Raw genomic sequence first — 20,042 nt, 5'->3', positions numbered from 1 at the left:
CCGGCCCCCGGCCCCGCGCCTGCTCCGAGCCCGGGTCGGGTGGCCCACCCGGATGCTCGGTTTGGTGAGGAAGGGGGGTCACCTCGCAGAGGAGGTCGCTCAGCCCCCTCCGCAGTCAGTTACTCCTCTCCTCGGGCAGCTTTCGAGTCCTCCGAGCAGACGTTATCTTCTAGCCCAGGATGAGACATGTCAGCCCTCCTAGATTCAGTTGCCTTTCAAACTCACCAAGTGGAGGAGGAACCAGGTCAGTGACAAGGGAGCCACTCGAGGCCCATCGGGGAGAGGCAGCTATGCTCCGGCATAGCTGGATGGCAGAGGAACTAGAATGCATGGCTAGCCCAGACCTGCATTCTGGAAAACAGAAGGTAGGTGAGAGAAGAAGCATGGAGAGACCTGGGCTGGACAAAGGGGCAGTCTGCCTGCCTGCCTCTTCTAAGATACCTGGCACAGTTTCCAATTCCATGAAATGAGAGATTGGATGGTAAACCGCCCACATGAGAGATTCTCCAATAAATACTCCAAGTATATTTGTTTTCTATTACTGCTGTAACCCATTACCAACCAAGTTCTCTTACAATATAAAAAGTCAGAAGCCTGAATTCAGCCTCTCTGGCTAAAGTCAGGATGCCTGCTGAGCTCTGTTCCACAAGATAACCTCTTTTTTTTTTTTGCACTGATTCAACTTAAGAGCTATCTACATTTGTTGGCTGCTGGCCCTGAACTGTTCAATCTTCAAAGGCAGCAATGGCCAGACAGGATAGTGGTAGAGTCAAGTTGCTGTCCAGAGGCCATAGTTCTCACTGGTGAAGGGAGGAACAGAAGACTTAGGGTGAGTGGGCGGGTTCTAGGGAGGGTGACTCAAGGGAGGGGTAAAAGGTGGGGCAAAGGCCTGCTGGGCCCTAGCCTGCATATCTGGATCCACCAGGCTTCAGGCTGAGGACAGAAAGACCCAGACTCTGGGGACCCAAGGATAATGAGGCTGGCTATCTGCGCTCTCCTAGGTGTGGGCGCCCTGGGTGAGTGTGCACTGGGGACCTGGGTGCTGGAGGGTCATTCAGGGCAGGACCCTGCATGGCAGCCCCACAGGAGAACAATCGGTCTCCATGGGATTCTACCTGCCACTTACTGGCTCTGGGTGGTGCTTGACCTCTCTGAGTCCAGTTCTTCAAGATAAACCATTTTACATAACTAACACCCACTGTGAAGATGAGACTATAGATGAGGCAGACCCAACTCCTATACAGGCAAGTTATCTCTAGTTTAAAAAAAAAATGGCTGGGAATATGGCTTAGATGGATCTGAGCAGATGAAGCTCTGTGAGGTCAGATGCTGCTGTGTGTAGTCTTCCTTAGATGGGGTAAAGATGGCAGGACTGAGGGTTCTGCACAGAGGGAAGGGCAGCAAGGACAAGGAGTCAGTGCCAGACTTTCCCAGCGCACATCATCCTTCAGGGCTGCAGAGGGCCTGGGATAGCCTGGGAAGGTAGACTACAGGTGTGGTCCAGCTACTGTGGTAAGAAAACACTGGGTATAGCCCCAGTGGTTTCTCTCTCTCTCTCTCTCAAGTCCTCTCCAGCAGGCACTGTGTTGTTTGTTCTTTATCTTCTTCTCTCCTGGCAAAGTTAGGCCCTGGGCAAAAGTTCATTTTGCTCAACCGGGGCTTTGTTTAATAAGGCAGAGGCCAAGAGATGTCCTCCTGTCCTCCAGGCCCCTTCTCTCCTTCATGTCTGCTGCACCAGGCTGGAGAACACAATGGGCTCTGCTCAAAGCTCCCTTTGTAATCCAACGAGAACTCAGCTGATGCCAGGAGCTGGTGGCTCACACTTGTCATCCTAGCTACTCAGGAAGTTCAGATATGAGGATCAGTAGGAGGGGCTTGAACTTGGAGCTTTGCAGTTGGTACATGGTTCAGCTTGCTTGCTCAAAGCTAGTCCTTTACTATTTCAGCCAAACCCACAGTCCTGCATCTTGTTGGTTAGTTGGAAGACGAAGTCTCCTAGACTTTTCTGCCTAAGCTGTCCCTTGAACTGCAGCCCTCTGTATCTCAACCTCCTGAGTAGCTAGGGTTCTAGGCGTAAAGGGGTGGCAGCTCCTGTAACATTTTTGTTGTTGTTGCTGCTTATCATGGGGCTTGAACTCAGGGCCTTGGGCACTGTCTCTGAGTTTTTCTACTCACGTCTAGCACTCTATCACATCGAGCCACAGCTCCATTTCTGGTCTTCTGGTGGTTTAATGGAGATAAGATGCTGACGAGAACTTTTCTGCGTGGGCTGGCTTCAGACGGTGATGCTCAGATCTCAGCCTCCTGAGTAGCGAGGAGGACAGGTGTGAGCCAGTGCTGACTGGCTTCCGGGAACATGTCTGAGGTTCATTTATACTGTGACCAGGAGTAATACTTTATTTTTTTTCCAGAGAGTAATAGTCCATGCTATGGATGTACCACATTTTGTTTCCCTATTGTGTCCACTCATGCACATCCTGGTGTTTTGCTTTGTAGCTATTGTGACTGATGCTGCTATTGAACATCTGTGGGCCTGTATTTGAGTTGCTGGCCTTTAATTTCTTGCATATACCTAGGAATGGAATACCAAATTCTTTCTCTAACTTGCTGGGGGGAATACTCGACTTTTTTGTTTGTTTGTTTTTGGTCAGTCCTGGGCCTGAGCACTGTCCTTGGACTTTCTCAAGGCTAGAGCTCTACCGCTTGAGCCACAGCACCATTTCCGGCTTTTTTTCTATGCATGTGATACCGAGGAATCGAATCCGGGTCTTCGTGCATGCTAGGCAAGCACTCTACCACTAGGCCAAACTCCGCAAGGCGGGGGGCAGGACAATTCAGAGATGTAAACCCTAATAGTTCACCTGTCAGACAGCCAATCCAACTGTGTGGACCTACCAGTAAGCCCTTTCTCTTGCCTTTGACCTCCTCTGCCAGCAGAGTAGAGTGAGTACCTCATGGTCCTTACGCCCCTGCCCTGTCCCTCTCCTAGGGCTCTGCCTAGCTGTCCCCGAGAAGACTGTAAGGTGGTGTGCCGTGTCAGATCATGAGGCAGCTAAATGCTCCAGCTTCCAAGAGGCCATGAGAAAAGTCCTCCCTGCAGATGGTCCCCTGGTCACCTGCGTGAAGGAAAGCTCTCACCTGGACTGCATCCGTGCCATTGCAGTGAGTGACAGCTGCCCAGAAGAGAGACACAAGCCCCTATTCCCTGCCTCTGTGTCTTTCTTGCTTTCTTTTTTTATAGATGTGAGCTATAATGGCTCACTCCTAGCTACTAAGGAGGCTGGGATCATAAAAGGATGGCAATTCAAAGCCAGACGGGGCAGAGAAGTCTAGGATACTCTTATCACCAATTGACCAGCAAAAATCTAGAAGTGGAATTATGGATCAAGTAGCAGAGCACCAGGTTCGAGTGAAAAAGTTCAGGGACAGTGCCCAGACCTTGAGTTCAACCTCTAGTACTGGTGCACACCCATGCACACACATGCAAACACACATACACGTTCACAGCAAGATACAAAATTCAGGTAAAACAAATAAAATATCAATAGTTTAGCCACGCTCCGGCGGCTCATACCTGTAATTCTAACCACTCAGGAGGCTGAGATCTGAGGATCACAGTTCAAAGCCGGCCCAGGCTGGAAAGTCCACGAGACTTACCTCTTACCAGGCTGGTTGAGTACTAGCCTGAGCAAAAGAGCTCAGGGATAGTACCCAGGCCCTGAGTTCAAGCCCCACAACAAAAAAGAGATGAATACTTTTATTTAATTGCATGCCTGGAAAGTATAATAGAATGGAACATATGAGCTTCATAAATGCCTCATAAGAAGTATGTTTTAGATACCAGTCATTAATTGGAGAAAAATATCTCACACCTTATTATTAATCTGATGTAGGTAGAAAAAGAACCCTGAGGGTGGGAAGGTAAAAATGACTATGAAGTTTCATCAAGAAGCTACACATAAGTGTGGCCCCTGTGGTGTCATGCCTGCAACTCTAGCTACTCAAGAGGCTGAGATCCAGAGGATCATAGTTTGAGACCACCCTGGGCAGAAAATTCTGTTAAGAATCCATCTCCAAAGTAACCAGCAAAAAAAAAAAAAGCCAGGCTGGAGGCATGGCTGAAGTGGAAGAGAACCAGCCTGCAGCAAGAAAAGCCAAAGAAAGGCAGGAGGCCCCGAGTTCAAGACCCAGTACAGGCATGTGCACAAAAACATAACTACCAAAGATCCTCTTATAATGTTGCTAGGTATATGCCTGAAGGAATAGAGACGCCTGCGCAAATCTCAAGAGCAGCACAAGTCAGCCTAGCTATCTCTGGAACAAACACTCCTGGAAGAGAGCTTAGGAGACGGGCCCCAGCGGAAGTGGGCTCCATTCACCCCCTTGTCTCATCTCCTCAGGCAAACAACGCAGATGCGGTAACCATCGATGGAGGCCTGGTGTTTGAGGCCAGCCTGGTGCCCTATAACCTAAAGCCCATTGCAGCTGAAGTCTATGGATCAAAGGATGGTGGGTTCCCCCTGGGGGACCTCTGCTTCCCAATGGGACAGTTCAGCTTTTGGGGAGGACAGGGGTGGGGGCAAAGATGCTAGAGCTCCGTTAGATGAGGGTGGTGGGGGTGAGGAATACTGGCTCTCCTTGGACATCCTCAGACTTTGTCCTGTCTTGTGGCTGCCCTGGCTGCTGCAGGCTGTAGCGGGGTGGGTATCCAAAGCCCAACAGGATGGTGCTATCCTCAGTCTGTTACCCACCACTGGGGCTCTGCCATATGCCCATCCCACCAGCCTGAGAAAAAGATTGCATACGTATGCACTGGTGCATGCCTACAATCCAGCTGCTCATGAGCCAGAGGTGGAGGATCGCCCTTAGGCAAAAGCAAGAGATACCAGATGAAAGCACTCAAGTAGTTGAGCACTTGCTAAGCAAGCAGGAGGTCTTGAGTTCAATCCCCAACACCACCACCACACACACACACACACAACCAGAAGAGGGAAGATCAGGGGCTGGGAGTTTGGCCTAGTGGTTAAAGTGTTTGCCTAGCATGCATGAAGACCCGGGTTTGATTCCTCGGTACCACATACATAGAAAAAAGCCAGAAGTGGTGCTGAGGCTCAAGTGGTAGAGCTCTAGCCTTGAGAAAGTCCAAGGACAGTGCTCAGGCCCTGAGCTCAAGCCCAGGACTGGCAAAAAAAAAAAAAAAGAAGAAGAGGGAAGATCAAATTCAAAGTATGTTAACTATTCACTGTACATCCCTTTTGCACCCACAGAGTAATAATAATGATAATGATAATAATAAAATCCAAAGTTGGACAGGCGAGGGTGGCTCATGCCTGTAATCCTAACTAATTTAGGAGGCTAAGACTGAGAGACCTACAGCTCTAAGGTTAGCCTAGGCAGAAAAATCCCAACAGATTTCATCTCACTAGAACTCTGGTGTGAAGGGGTAGGGCAGCAGCTTTGAGCTGAAGAGCTCAGAGACAGCACCCAGGCCCACCATTCAAATACCACAACTGACAAAAAAAAAAAAAAGCCAAAAAAAGAACAATAAAAAACCCCACTGGTGTGCACTTGTCAGCTCAGCTATGGTAGGAAGTGAAAACATAGGAGGATTGCAGTCCAGGTGTAGGCTCAGGCAGGAGGATTGATCTTATCTCAGAAATAACCAGTACACACACACACACACTCACAAAGAGAAAAGGCTGGAGGCTGGGTCAGCAGGAAGAGCAACCTGCCTAGCAATCACAAAGCCATGAGTTCAAAACCCAGTATCACCTCCCCCCACCCAAAAAAAATCAGAAAAGTCAGGGGTAGTTGGTGCCCCAGAAGGTTTGGTTTTCTCCTTCCTCTCAGCCAAGACTCCCTCCCATTTCCTTTTCTCCCTGTATACTGGGAATGGTGCACCTACCCTAGGACCCTCCAAAATTCTACACTATACCCTTTTGGGAAGCTCAGAAGTGACATGGCGCCATGTCTCCTTGGCCTCTCTTCCTCCCTGCTCCTCTGCAGACCCACTAACCCGCTATTATGTTGTGGCCGTGGTGAAGAAAGGCTCGGGTTTCCAGCTGAATGAGCTGCAAGGCAGGAAGTCCTGCCTCCCGGGCCTGGGCTGGGCCACCGGGTGGCACATCCCCCTGAACACACTGCTTTCCTCTGGGTCTCTTGGCACGGGTAAGCCAGCTCAGGTCGGGGCGGGTGGTCTGGATGGGTCAAGTCACTACCATAAGTCACTGTCTCCAAGATTTGTGGTGGGGACACATGTGCTGGGAGGCTGATGGCTGAGTCTCTCTGAGCCGACAGCATGGGTCCTGACACCCCTCTACCATCCCAGCTCTCTTCTAGAAGGACTCCCCCTCCTCTCCCAGAAGGCTGCAGAGGCAGGCTCAGATCCCCAGGGTGACATGGGGGTGGGGGATGGGGCGGCTGACCTGCCAGGATTTGTGCTCAGCCCTCCTGGGCTCCAGTCTACTTTGCAAGCAGAGTCTCATGGCCCTGGTTCCCAGCTAGGGTCAGTAGGTGTGGGCCAACAAGCTGGGGGATGTGTTGCCCCGGGCCCGTCCACAAGCACCCACTCTGGGACCCATGCATCCGTATTCACAGAAGCCGCCAGGTTCTTCACCAGCAGCTGCGTGCCCTGTGCCAAGGCCAGGTTCCCCAGCCTGTGTGGCCTGTGTGCAGGGGAAGGGAAGGACAAGTGCGCCTGCTCCTCTCAGGAGCCCTATTTCGGCTATTCGGGCGCCTTCAGGTGAGTGCCAGCCCCTGCCCCTCCTTGCCCTTCATCTGGGCACTGGGGGCTCTCTAGCTCCTCTGAGGATAGTGGTTCAAAGCCAACCTGGAGCTGGAACTAAGGCTCAAGTGGTAGGCCTGAAGCAAAGAACCTCAGGGACAGTGCCTAGGCCCTGAGTTCAAGTCCCAGAACTGGTGCACCTGCGTGCGTGTGTGAACACACGCACATACTTACACACACATACACACAAAGTAGGAATAAAAGTTCCCAGAGTGGTTGGGCCTGCCCCAGGTGACTCCAGTGATCTAGCCTTGTCTCTAACTGTCCTAACACCAGTATTGGGAGTGGAAGATCCTTGTGCAGTTCTGCACGGCCCCCTCCAGCCTGGGGGGCTTCTGTGTTCCCCTCCTGGACCTCGAGGAGCTGAGAGATTCTGGGAACTGCGGGCACAAGACTGGGATCCTGGTAGGGCAAAAGCCAGGACTTCCCGACTCACCTCCTGTGCAAAGCATTGCCCCCCATCCTTCCTTACCTCCCCTAAGCCCCCACTGCCCTCTCTCCACATCCCACGCTCTCCCTAAGAGAGCCGGTGACCACTCAGAACCAGAACAAAGCCAGGTGATAACTGCTCGCGCCTGTGACCCTAGCTACTGAGGCAGCTGAGGTCTGAAGATCCTGGTTTGAAGTCCAGCTGAGGGCAGGAAAGCCGGTGAGACTCTTTTATCTCAATAATTAACTGGCAAAAAGTGGAGTTGTGACTCAAGCGGTATAGTGCCAGCCCTGAGAAAAGAGAGAACATGAGGCCCTGAGTTCAAGTCCCAGCATCAAACCAAAACTTTTATTAAGCTAGGGAATTCATAGTCCTTAACCCCCGACTCCTCTACCCCTTGGGTGAGGCCATCACTTCAGTGGTAACTGACTTCTGGCAAAGAAAGACCCTCAAGCTGGTGGCTGTCAGAGGGACTGCAGAAGAAGACAGCAGGGCAGGGCCTGATGGTGGCTTTCTTGTTCCTCAGGTGTCTACAGGATGGCATGGGGGACGTGAGCTTTGTGAGGCATATGACCATGTTTGGTAAGTGGGGGAGCAGAAGGGCCCCCCTTCAAGTTTCCTTACATCTAAGGAGGAGGGAGAGCCATATGTTCAATGCCACAGAGTTTTGTTTTGTTTTGTTTTTTAATGGAAAGATTCTTCAGTTCATAATTCTTTTTGTCATGAACTTAGGGCCTGGGTGCTGTCTCTGAGATTTTCTGTTCAAGGCTATTGCTTTACCACTTTGAGCCACGGCTTCACTTGTGGTTTTCTGGTGGTTAATTGGAGATGAGTCTCACAGACCTTCCTGCCAGGCTGGCTTCCAACCATGATCCTCAAATCTCAGACTGCTGAGTAGCTAGCTGTGTCTTGTACATTTTGTTATGTTTTTTTTGGTGGTCCTAGAGTTTGAACTCATGGCCTTGTGTCTGCTAGGCAAACACTCTACCTACCACCTAAGCTCTGCCACCAGCTAGCTTCTATTTTTTATACTAGACAAGTACTCTACCACTTGACCCAGACCCGCAACAGATTCTGTGTTTTACCACCAATCCAATGTCTATCATGCACAGAACCTACTGTCTCACTCAGCAAGGAGGAAATCTGAATGAGCCATGAGGGCTTGAGGTCCTTGTGTGTTCAGTCCTTGCTCGATGTGAACATTCCCACACCCTTCCTACCCTGAGCCAGCCATTCCGAGTTCACTGGCTTTGTTACTTCCTGCTGACCTGCTCTGTGGGCATTCTGGCAATGGATGTGTGTCCTTACTGTTGGTAAGTTCTTTAATTATTGGGGTCACATTATGCAGACTGAGATGTTTGAGACAATTATCGTCTGTCCTTTAACTGGTCAAGTACCATGGTGAGGCCGTGATCCACTTTCAAACCAGATTGGTTTTGCCCCAAACTCTTATGTCTATGTCTGTAGAAGGTCATTTCTTGCCATTCATTCATTCATTCATTCATTATGTCGCAGGATCCTGGGGCTTGAAATCAGGGCCTGTGTACTGAATTGCTTTTTGTTTCTCCCCTTGGCTTATGTTTTGGGGTGTTTTGTTTTGTTTTTTGCTCAAGGCTAGTACTCACCACTTGAGCCACAGCTCCACTTCTGGCTTTTTGGTGGTTGATTGGAGATAAGAGTCTCACGACCTTTCCTGCCCAGGCTGGCTTTGAACCCAGATCTTCAGATCTCAGCCTCCTGAGGATTTAGGTGCACCACTGGTGCTGGGCTATGCCCCCCCTTTGGATAAGGGGCCTCGAGTTGTATTGCATTAAGTGCCAGCTGTCTTCTAGCTTGACCTCATTTTTGCTATGCCTATTTCCATATGAACTCACATTCTGAGGTTCATTCATGGGGCTTCCATCTATGAAATGTGTGGAGATCGCCACACCTTTGAATACCTACAAGGCACATGTGTCTTCGTATATCCAGAGTGTCCAGTGTGAGTCCAGAATATGTGTGTGTGTCTGTCTGTGTTGGGAGGGAAACCTCGCTTAATGGAAGCATGTCAACTCCCGCTTCACTGAGAATTTGCCCGTTACCCTGTCTCCCCATCCCTGGAGTGGGACCATTCTATCATGGACTTCGCTTCTGGTTGTGAGGGTTCTGTGAAATGAAACAGCCCTGCACACAGTCTTCGGTGGGCCATGACTGATCAGTACAGGTTTACTGGCACCATTCCTCTTGGCAGAGCCACAGAGCAGTGCATCTTTCATAACCCAGCAAAAAGCTGAAGTGCAAGTGTGACTCAAAAGTGATCAGAGCACCAGTCTTGAGCAAAAACAAAACAAAAAGCCAAGCAAGAGTCCAAGGACCTGAGTTCATCCCAAGCCCTGGGAAGGTTTTCTGCAAGTCCTCTCCAGGTCACACAATCAAGGCTCCTTGTGGAAGGGGACAGATGACATGGCATGTGGCTCTGCCCGTGGCCAGCTGACCTGTGTCTTGTCCTTCCTCCCTCCCCCAGAGGTCCTGCCAGAGAAGGCTGACAGGGACAAGTTTGAGCTGCTGTGCCCGGACAACACCCGGAAGCCGGTGGACGAATACGAGCAGTGCCACCTAGCCAAGGTCCCCTCTCATGCCGTCGTGGCCCGAAGCGTGGACGGCAAGGAAGGCTTGATCTGGGAGGTCCTCAACAAGGCCCAGGTATTCCCGCCACTGCTTTGGATTTGAGGGTGCGGGGGCTCCCCACTTTGCCTTGTCATCTCCCTTTATCTGTGGTGGACACGGAAGGCTCCCGTGTGGATATCTGGAACCGCACCTCTGCATACATGCGCTTGAGCTCACCATGAGTTGCGTCCCAATAAACTCATCGTAAATGTCGCCGTGACGCGGGAAGTCAACATCTGCTGCTGAGGTTTTGTGTTTTCTCGTCTACTCAAAGCCATGATAAAGTTCAGTTGACAAACTGGGCAGACTAAGAAATTAACAATGACACAAGAGTCATAATATTTATAAAAATCTTACTGCTCCCCCCGTCCCTGGACTTTGCATTTAATATTTCCAGAGCATAATGAAGTGCAGGGAAATGGGGTTGTATCCTGTCTGGGGTGGGGTGACAGAGGGCGGGGAGAGGTTACAAGTCTCTCTCTCCCTTTGTCTTTCATATCATGTTGACCTTCACCTCGTTGCCAGCCTCCTTCCTTTGCTCTTCTCCTTTGAACAGGAAAATTATGGGAAAGACAAGAGGTCAGAATTTCAACTCTTTGGTTCACCACATGGGAGAGATCTGCTGTTTACGGATGCTGCCTGGGGTTTTTTACGGGTCCCCCCTAAAATGGATGCTAAGCTGTACCTGGGATATGACTATCTTTCTGCCTCTCGGCATCTGGAGACAGGTATTACAGCTGGAGAGGGGTGTGTGTGTATGGTAAATACACAGGGCTTGAACTTAGGATGCTGTCCCTTAGATTTCTTTTTTTTTTTTTTTTTTTGGTCGTGGGACTTGAACTCTAGGCTGGGCGCTGTCCCTGAGCTCAAGGCCACGGCCCCACTTCTGGTTTTCTAGTGGTTAACTGGAGATAAGAGTCTCATGGACTTTAGCGCCCAGGCTAGCTTTGAACTGTGGTCCTCAGATCTCAGCCTCCTGAGTAGCTAAGATTAGAGGTGTGAGCCACCAGCACCTGGCCTGTGAGAGGATTTTCTGAAGAGCTGGGAGAAAGGCTTGAGTTATGTGATGACCAGAGGGGTTTGGGGACCTTCAATGTTGCAGGCCACTTGAAGTAATGGCTCTAAATCCCGGTGACGGGAAGAATAGTCTAAACTAAACAGCAGAACTTGAACTCCAAAGATTCAGGATTCAGCTTCTGCCTTCCACTAGATTCAGCACAATGAATTTCTTTATTCCTGCCCATCCTTCTTTCCTCTCTCCCTCCTTCCTTCCATCTGCTTCCTTTCTTTCCTCCCTCTTCCTTTCCTTCCTTCTCTCCCTACTCTATTTCTTCTTTCCTCTGTTTTACAGTCTCTCTCTCTCTCTCTCTCTCTCTCTCTCCTCTCTCTCTCTCTCTCTCTCTCTCTCTCTCTCTCTCTCTCTCTCTCTCTCTCTCTCTCCTCTCTCTCTCTCTCTCTCTCTCTCTCCTCTCTCTCTCTCTCTCTCTCTCTCTCTCTCTCTCTCTCTCTCTCTCTGTTTGGGTACTGTCCTTGAGCATTCTCAAGGCTAGCGCTCTAACACTTGAGCCACAGCACCACTTCTGGCTTTTTCTGTGTGTGTGGTACTGAGGAATTGAACCCGGGTCTTCGTGCATGCTAGGCGAGCACTCTACCACTAGGCCACACTCCCGGCCCCTCTTTCTTTTCTTTCTTGGAAAGCCTTGTAAGAAATTTGGGCTGGAGCTCTATGAGGCCTCCTGAGATGGGGTCAGGGGGTGGAGATGAGGTTTACTTTCAGTCTTTCTGAGCACCAACTCCCCTGGCCCACTGTGCCACTGTCTGTGAGACCCTTGCTGGGCAGTCCTGGGGGAGGTGGTGTTCCTTGAGATCCCTGCCCCTTCTCTCCCATCCTAGGTGTGGAGGAGTTCCGGAGGGTGCGGTGGTGCGCGGTGAGCCACCAGGAGAAGGCCAGGTGTGAGGAGTGGAGCGCGGTGAGCGGCGGTGCTTTGGCGTGCACCACGGAGGAGACGCCCGAGGACTGCATGGCTGCCATTGTGGTAGGAAGGCCCTGCTTCCACGGTGGGGTGTGACACTGAAGACCCCTGCTCCCAGCTGCAGCCACCACATCACCAGTGAACATTCCAAACCCCTGCCCAGGGCCAGCCCAAGTCCAGGGAGACCCCCCGGGGGCCTCGGCTCTGGGCCCTAGGGAGCTCCTGAGGAGCTAGGATTACAGGCTCATGTAGCCACCAGTGCCCGGCTCGTCAGTTCACTCTGACATGGTAGATTTGGTTAGCACAGGACTCGTGACGTGAGAGGCCAGCAGGCTGGAAAGCTCTGAGGGTCAGTGGCTTGTTGCTCACTACTGACCCGTTTCTTCAGAAAGGAGAAGGTGACGCCATGAGCTTGGATGGAGGACATGTCTACCTCGCAGGCCAGTGTGGGCTGGCGCCCGTCCTGGCCGAGAACTATGGTGAGCAGAGGAGAACTTCCCTGTCCCTGCCCTCCCCCCTTCCCTCCCACCCCCCACCAGGTAGAAACGTAGAAAGTTAAGCCAATAATGGAGTTGGAAAATAGGGAGATGACAATTCCCTCCCCTAATGTCCAAACTACGTAAGATATGGATGCAGGAGCTAGATGGACAGAGCTCAAAATAATGCCCTCTTTTACAGAGACAGTGGGGTGGGGTGGGGTGGAGTAGAACTTCCACAGCTCTTATGAAAGGCTCTTCACCAAAGAGTGGTCCCTGCCTCTCCCCTCCCCGCTTCAGTGGCTCCCTCCTTTTCTTACTTTTGCATCTGCTGGCTTACTGAGGAGCTTCCTGGATGGAAGCTAATGTCCAAACGGCCAACAACAGGGGAAGCCTGGCTCGTTGGTCATGGTGCTTGATTGCTTAGTGCCTCCCCCGGCATTCTTCTGATTTACCTTGGCGATACTGAGCCAGAGTTGAACCCAGAGCCTTGCTGGGAAGCCACTCTACCAACTTAGGCTATACTTCCAAGTCCTTTTTTGGCTTTTGTTAGGTTTTCAAAAAGAGTCTCATTTTTTTGCCCAGGACAGCTTAGACCTCGATCCTCCTATTTATGCTTTCTTAATTAGCTGGGAAAACAGACATTCCTGCCCCCCTCTCCAAACATGCCAGCTTGTTATTAATTTAGATTGGGGGGAGAAGTCTTGTGAGCTTTCAAGTTGGCCTCAAAGCACAATCTTCTCGATCTCAGCTTCCTGAGCATCTTACAGTGACATCAATGAGCCCCGCTCCCCCATGCCTGGCTTTGTTCTGGACAACGGAGACTGAGGATGACTTTGGATGGAGTTGATACACGAGAAGTTCAATAGGCTGTGTTCTTTGGTTATTTCTGTTTTTCCTTTCAGAGCCTACACGTAGGAGCGAGCGCCCTGGGCATAAGTGCGTGAATGCGCCCCTAGAAGGTGAGTGGCCAGCACTGGAGCTCAACTAGGCTTAGGACTGGGGAGATGGTGAGGAAACCCTAAAAAAAAACAACCTTGAATGAATTTGCTGGAATTGGAAACCAGAAAACAGAGGAAGTTAAGGTGCAAACCTGCCCCAAAGTGGCCATAATAATTAATAAATAATAATGAATGATAGCTACTTAATACAGCACGGCACAGACAACTGACAAAGGAGTGCTGTTGGCCCTCCCTACTGACTCTGCTCAGCACCCCTAGCTTTGGACCTTGCTGTTCTGTAGTATGCAGGTAGGGAAACTGAATCTCAAGGCCTGCATGGCTAACCCAGGGCCACACAGGCAAGAGGGTGGGAGACAGCCCTGGAGCTTGAGAAGAAATAGGGCAATGGACATGAGCTCCCCTCAAAATTCCTGGGTTCCGCGTTAGTCCCACTGAGTCAGAAACCACAGATGTCTAAACAGATCTGATTCCTGCTGAAGTCTGCAAACTACTCTGAGTCTGCAAGATTCTGAGGCAGGGCCGGGAGTTTGGCCTAGTGGTAGAGTGCTTGCCTAGCATGCATGAAGACCTGGGTTCGATTCCTAGGTACCCCACATACATAGGGAAAAGCCAGAAGTGGTAGAGTGCTAGCCTTGAGAAAGCCCAAGGACAGTGTTCAGGCCCTGAGTTCAAGCCCAAGACTGGCAAAAAAAAAAAAGATTCTGAGGCAAAGGCCAGTGACTTCCCTGAGTACAGCATTTCTTGTGAGATAGAAGGGGCTGGGTAGCTGTGACCTAGGGAGAGGAAGCCTGAATGCAGAGGGCCACGGTGGCTCCAGCTTCTGCAGTAGCCTCCACTCTGCTAAGGTTGAAAAGGGAGAACTGCTTTGTCTCCGTAAGGACACAGCTTCGAGAGCACAACAAAATGGTGGTTCACACATTCCTCCACTGGAAGGGAGACTGCAGGGAAATGGAGAATATGCGGCCTATCTCATCCACAACACAGAGGGCTCTTCAAGGGCCCGGAGGAGGGGCAGGTCAGGTCCTGTCTGGGGCCTCTACCCTTCACCACCCTTCCCCTCAAAATAGAAGAAAGTGGATCTTGGTATTTCCACTTGCCAGGCTACTACGTGGTGGCTGTGGTTAAGAAATCAGATGTTGGCATCACCTGGAATTCTCTACGAGGCAAGAAGTCCTGCCACACAGCGGTTGGCAGCTCCGCAGGCTGGCACATTCCCATGGGTTTGATATACAATCAAACCGGGTCCTGTAACTTTGGTGAGTGTGTTCTTACAGGTGTGGAGGGCCTGGGCCTTGGTGGGGGAGAGGAGACATTGGTACAGGGGGCCAGGAAGGATACGTGAGCTTGACACATTAAGGGTGAGCATCACTGCAGCCCTGAGCAGGTCCTTCCCTCTGCCCTCACCCCTTTGCTTCTGGGAGGGGGTGGCTCAAGGACGGGCTGCAGGGAAAGATGGTCCTTATCTGTCAGAAACAGGTTGAAGGAGTAACCAGAGCATGCACAGTGTGCCTACGTGTGTGCATGCATTTGACCTTGACATCTAAGCGGCATCTATGTGGCATATGCAACAATTCTTCCCTTCCCCTCCTCCTCCCTCCTTTCCTGTATTTTTTTCTGTGCCTCTTGCTCTTGCTTAGCTTTTTTGCTCAAGATAGTGTTCTACCACTTGAACCACAACTCCACTTACGGCCTTTTGGTAGTTTACAAGATAAAAATCTTACAAACTTTCCTGCCCAAGCTGGGTTTGAACTGAGATCCTTAGACCTCAGCCTCCTAATTAGCTAGGATTACTGGCATGAGTCACCAATGCCTGGCTTGGCAGGTTCTGATTTGGTTTTTTTTTTCTGGTAGGTTGTGGGATTTCAACCCTGGGCCTGAGCACTGTCCCTGAGCTTCTTCCTTCAGAGCTAGTACTCTATCACTTTGAGCCACTTCCAGTTTTCTGGTAGTGCACTGGCAATAAGAGGCTCAAGGAGGGCCGGGAGTTTGGCCTAGTGGTAGAGTGCTTGCCTAGCATGCACGAAGACCCGGGTTCGATTCCTTGGTGCCACATACATAGAAAAAAGCCTGAAGTGGTGCTGAGGCTCAAGTGGTAGAGCTCTAGCCTTGAGAAAGTCCAAGGACAGTGCTCAGGCCCTGAGTTCAAGCCCAGGACTGGCAAAAAAAAAAAAAAAGAGGCTCAAGGACTTTCCTGCCTGGGCTGGCTTTGAACGTCAATTCTCAGAACTCAGCCTGAGAAGCTAGGATGATCAGCTAGGCACTGATGCCTGCCTAAGTCCTGATATGGCCGCATACATAAAGAAGTTCTGCAAATCAAGAGAGTCTGGCAACTGCAAGGACCGATTGTGAGGCTTCCATGCTACAATGGCAAGTCCTGACCCGTGTGTCGTCCCCACAGACCAGTTCTTCAGTCGCAGCTGTGCCCCTGGGTCTGATCCCGACTCTCATCTCTGTGCTCTCTGCGGTGGCAGTGACAACCCAGCCCACACATGTGCCCCCAACAGCAACGAGAAATACTTTGGCTTCACTGGGGCTCTGAGGTGAGGGGACCACCTTTCCCTCTGCACCACCCCAGCCAACTCCTCGTATTCTCAGTGTCATCTAGAAGGAGCCAGAACCAGAAGACAGTGTGTGTGACTTGCTCTTGGTGTCTTCCTTCTACTCCTCACTGACTTGTCCCTTGCCGTGCAGGTGTCTGGTGGAGAAGGGAGATGTGGCTTTTGTGAAGCACCATACTGTCCTACAGAACACTGATGGTATGAGACTACTACACTCTCCTAGCTAGACAGATAGGAAATTTTTTTCAGTGACCTAGGTCTGTATACTTTGTGTGTGCCGGTCCCCTGGGTGCAGACACGGGGTGCTGTTTGTGAACTTGTTTTGCTCAAGGCTAGCACACTACCACCTGAGCCACAGATCCACTTTCGGCCTTTTCTGTGTATGTGATACTGAGGAATCAGACACAGGGCTTCATGTATGCTAGGCAAGCACTCTACCTCTAAGCCATATTTCTAGCCCCTGAATAGAATTCTTAATCTTAATAGTAATTCAATAAATTGATCTTTCCCTTCTTGGCTAAGTTTTTTTTTTTCAGGCTCGTTTTAAGAAATCTTTGTCTTCAAATGGCTTAAGAAAGCACCAACCAAAAGAGGTTATGAGCTCATGATCTTTTCTTTTTTTCTATTCCATTTTTTTTTATTTTAGAAGCTTCCTTATTTCCCTATGCCTTGAAACTCTCCCAGGTATTGACAGGCCTGTCACATTTCCACCAAAGCCATCAGCTGTGGCTGATGCACCTTCCTTTCTCTAGGAAAGAACCCGGAGGCCTGGGCTAAGGACCTGAAGCAGGAAGATTTTGAGCTGTTGTGTCTCGACGGCACCAGGAAGCCTGTGACGGAGGCTCAGAGCTGCCATCTGGCCGCAGTGCCGAACCATGCTGTGGTATCAAGAAAGGATAAGGCAGACTTTGTTCGCAGGATACTCTTCAACCAGCAGGTGCAAGCACTCTCTGAGGGCTCAGTTCATTTGCCCGTTGACACTGGCACGTCCCCGCCCAGTTCCTATTTTTTTCTTTCTGTGGCATGGGACCTGTGCCTCCCAGTACTGCCTCTGTTTACAGCTGACAATTCTACTTCCTGCTCTGAGGCTGTCTAGGACATCTCAAAATATTTGGGATATCCTCAGATGTGAGCATCCAAGTGCCTACCCTGAGACTCCGTCAACTCTGCTGATTCACTCCACATCCCGGGCTTACTCGGCCCTCTGTGAGAATGCATCCTTTCTCTCTTCTTCTGCTGTAGAAGTTAGGAAGGTGCCTCAGTGCTTTTAGGCTAGGCAGAGCAGAATGGAAGGTTATTCTTCCTGGCACAGAGGTGGATCCAAATCCATTTTCTTCAACCTGGGCAGGCTCGGCAATATCCCTGGGCATCATGAAAGCCAGGAGTCAACATTTAGACACTTAGCCAGGCGCCGGTGGCTCATGCCTGTCATCCTGGCTACTCAAGGAGGCTCAGATCTGAGGATGGGAGCCCAAGACAGGCCAGACAGGGAAGTCCACAGGACGCTTATCTCTAATGAACCACCAGAAAACTGGAAGTGGCGCTGGTCCCTCACTTGTCCATCTGTCTGTCTGTCTGCCCAACCCAGGAGCTCTTTGGAAGACATGGGTTTGAATATAGGATGTTCCAGCTGTTTGACTCCTCAACCAAGGACCTGCTGTTCAGTCACGACACGGAATGTCTGTCCAACCTCCAGAACAAAACAACTTACGAGAAGTACATAGGGCCAGAGTACCTTACAGTGATGGCTAACTTCAAGCAATGTCTAACCTCTGGTAAGTAGAACAGAACTCCGGGGAGAAAGAGCATGAGGACTGGGGTCAGTGTATTTGTATGAAGGATTAATATACAAGGATACAATGATATGGAGACCTTCTCCATGCCCTGTAGGAGGATTCAGAGGTACAAATAAGGTACCTCAATTATACTATGGCAAAAGACATTCCTCTGGGCTGGGAGTTTGGCCTAGAGGTAGAGTGCTTGCTTGCCTAGCATGCATGAAGACCTGGGTTCAATTCCTTGATACTGCATACATAGAAAAAAGCCAGAAATAGTGCTGAGGCTCAAGTGGTAGAGCTCTAGCCTTGAGAAAGTCCAAGGACAGTGCTCAGACCCTGAGCTCAAGCCCAGAACTGGAAAAAAAAAAAAAGAGACATTCCTCTTCAAAGGGCTGAACTGTTTGAATGGGCCATAGAGTGCAGTCCAATTTCAGATTTCTTAGGGATTGAATTTGTGTTCATGGTATTTCCATTTGTTTGCTAATAAAGGGCCCTTCAGTGTAGGCACATGGTTTGGGAAAAGACACAGAGAGGACGAACCCAGGTCTTCATGCCTGCTGGGTAAGCACACTACCATTAGGACAAACTCCTTGCCTTGTCAATGCTTTTTAGTAATATTTATAAATGACATTAATAGAGATAAATATAGTTAGCACTGGAATAAGCCCTTTCTGCAATACATATTTAAGATGACACAACTACCTCAAAAAGGAACAGGTGGGCTAGGCGCAGTGGCTCCCGCCTGAAATCCTAGCTACTCAGGAGGCTGAGATCTGAGGATCACGGTTCAAAGCCTGCCAGGGCACTACACAGCTGTGAGACTCTTATCTCCGATTAATCTCTAGAAAATGGGAAGTGGGGCTGTGGCTCAAGGGTAGGGAAGTAGCCTTGAGCTGAAGAGCTCAGAGACAATGCCCAGGCCCAGAGTTCAAGCCCCACAACCGCCCCCCCCCTCCAAAAAAGAAAAAAAACCACTAGATGGAGGTGGGATAAAAAAATCAACTTACTTGAGACCATCAAATTGTCGGGAGTGTGCTTCAATTTTTGTTAAATTACATTGTGAATGAAATTGTATTATGAGATGCTAAGAGCAGGAAGAAAAAGTTGCAGGGCACTGGTGGCTTATGCCTATAATCCTAGTTATTCAGGAGGCTGAGATCTGTTAGACGCCAACTTGGGCAGGGAAATCTAGAATACTCCTTGTCATCAGTTAACCAGCAAAAAGAAAAAAAGTCAGTGGAGGTATGGCTCAAGTGGTAAAAGCCATGAATGCAAAAGCCAGGCAAGGGTATGAGGACCTTGAGTTCAAGCCCTAGTGTCAAGGGGAAAAAAAAACCCACAAAAATAAATATCTGTATGTGTATATGAAGGGCAGACGTTAATTAAGTCAAATGTCTATAGGGTGTATTTATCTGTGTTTTGAAACATCTTTATTAACTTCAGGTTGCTTGTAGGAAATGAGAGCATGTTTAGTGAGCAGAGGCTGGCCCTAATTCTTTTCCTTGGCTTCTGCTTTACAGGACTTCTGGATGCCTGCACATTCCACAGAAATTAAAAGGGGACTACTGGGACACCTACCCCCCCCCCCCCGTAGAGCCAGTTGTTGCTTATCTCCATGTAGATCTGTGGTAACCTCAGTCACTTTTGCAAGTTTGAGTTAGGACTGCTGCAAAAATTAAAATGAATAAAATCTTGTGTGTCCTGGCTGGCTCAAAATGTGCCAGAATAACCCGGCTTATGTATCCAGAAAGGAGTGTGGAGAGAATGTACTAATCATAGCAGACCCTCACGTAAATAAGGATTATGTGCACACTAATCATGGTACAGCCATGCAAATGAAAGACTGTGCTCACACCAATCATAGCAGTCCCTCATAAAGAAGAAGGTAGGGCTGTGTTTGCACCAATCACAGACCCTCTTCTGGGCCACACTAACTAGAGGCCTAGGTGGCAGTGGCTAGAGGGAAGGTCATTTATTCCTGAGGCATGGGATGGCAAGGCAGGATGGGAGCTGTCTGAAACAGTCGGGCCTGGGGCTGTGCCTTCAGGAGTCGGCAGACAGCTGTTGCCCTTGTGAAAGCTTCCACTAGGGCTGGAGTGACTGAAATCCTGCTGATTGCTGAGCTGACAAGTCCGTTGCTCAAGGCAGCCAGTGTACCAGGGAAGTGTTTAACAGCTGTCAAATAGGAATCAAATCATCTCATCCCCACTTCTAGCTTATTTGAAGGAAGAATAAACATTACACAAGGTATGGACATAAAGGCTTACCATTAACAGTGCTTTAACTGTAATTAACAGTGCTTTCACAATGCTTGAGTCCTACACCACAGTGCCTCGGAGAAAGTCAGGTCCCTCAAATGGGTTCCAACACTGAATAGAGGAAAACAGAGACAGAAACATGGGGAGGTGGAAACTTTGCACGAAAGCCCCTCAGAG

The 20,042-nt window shown here is 49.9% G+C and overlaps 1 protein-coding gene across 3 annotated transcripts; it reads left to right on the top strand.

Annotated features, from left to right (window-relative positions):
- Window positions 1-14: 14 nt before the first annotated feature.
- Window positions 15-19,357, top strand: LOC150043077 (inhibitor of carbonic anhydrase-like). 3 transcript variants are annotated; one of them, XM_090323556.1, is made up of 17 exons: window positions 15-365; window positions 2,990-3,162; window positions 4,401-4,509; window positions 6,007-6,168; window positions 6,598-6,742; window positions 7,741-7,796; window positions 9,718-9,896; window positions 10,417-10,588; window positions 11,754-11,896; window positions 12,222-12,312; window positions 13,215-13,271; window positions 14,372-14,527; window positions 15,670-15,811; window positions 15,963-16,027; window positions 16,582-16,766; window positions 17,418-17,604; window positions 19,128-19,357. In XM_090323556.1, exons 2-17 carry the CDS (start codon window positions 3,079-3,081, stop codon window positions 19,160-19,162), a joined length of 1,968 nt encoding a protein of 655 aa, XP_090179682.1. In that variant the 5' UTR covers window positions 15-365; window positions 2,990-3,078; the 3' UTR covers window positions 19,163-19,357. The 3 variants fall into 3 exon arrangements, with proteins under 3 accessions (XP_090179682.1, XP_090179681.1, XP_090179680.1); XM_090323555.1 differs by lacking the exon at window positions 15-365 and adding an exon at window positions 436-829; XM_090323554.1 differs by lacking the exon at window positions 15-365 and adding an exon at window positions 926-1,016.
- Window positions 19,358-20,042: the final 685 nt, after the last annotated feature.

Source organism: Megascapheus bottae, chromosome 32, assembly GCF_031878675.1.
Source record: "Megascapheus bottae isolate mThoBot1 chromosome 32, mThoBot2.hap1, whole genome shotgun sequence".
Classification (NCBI taxonomy): domain Eukaryota; kingdom Metazoa; phylum Chordata; class Mammalia; order Rodentia; family Geomyidae; genus Megascapheus; species Megascapheus bottae.
The sequence above is the reverse complement of the archived record's forward strand: the minus strand, read 5'-3'. Positions and strand labels throughout refer to the sequence as shown.

Bases quoted from the DNA above. Each gene is read 5' to 3' on its own strand.
- LOC150043077 (XM_090323554.1), top strand. From the start codon at position 974: ATGAGGCTGGCTATCTGCGCTCTCCTAGGTGTGGGCGCCCTGG. The intron at 13,272-14,371 runs GTGAGTGGCCAG...TCCACTTGCCAG, and splicing joins CGTGAATGCGCCCCTAGAAG to GCTACTACGTGGTGGCTGTG. The intron at 16,767-17,417 runs GTGCAAGCACTC...TGCCCAACCCAG, and splicing joins GGATACTCTTCAACCAGCAG to GAGCTCTTTGGAAGACATGG.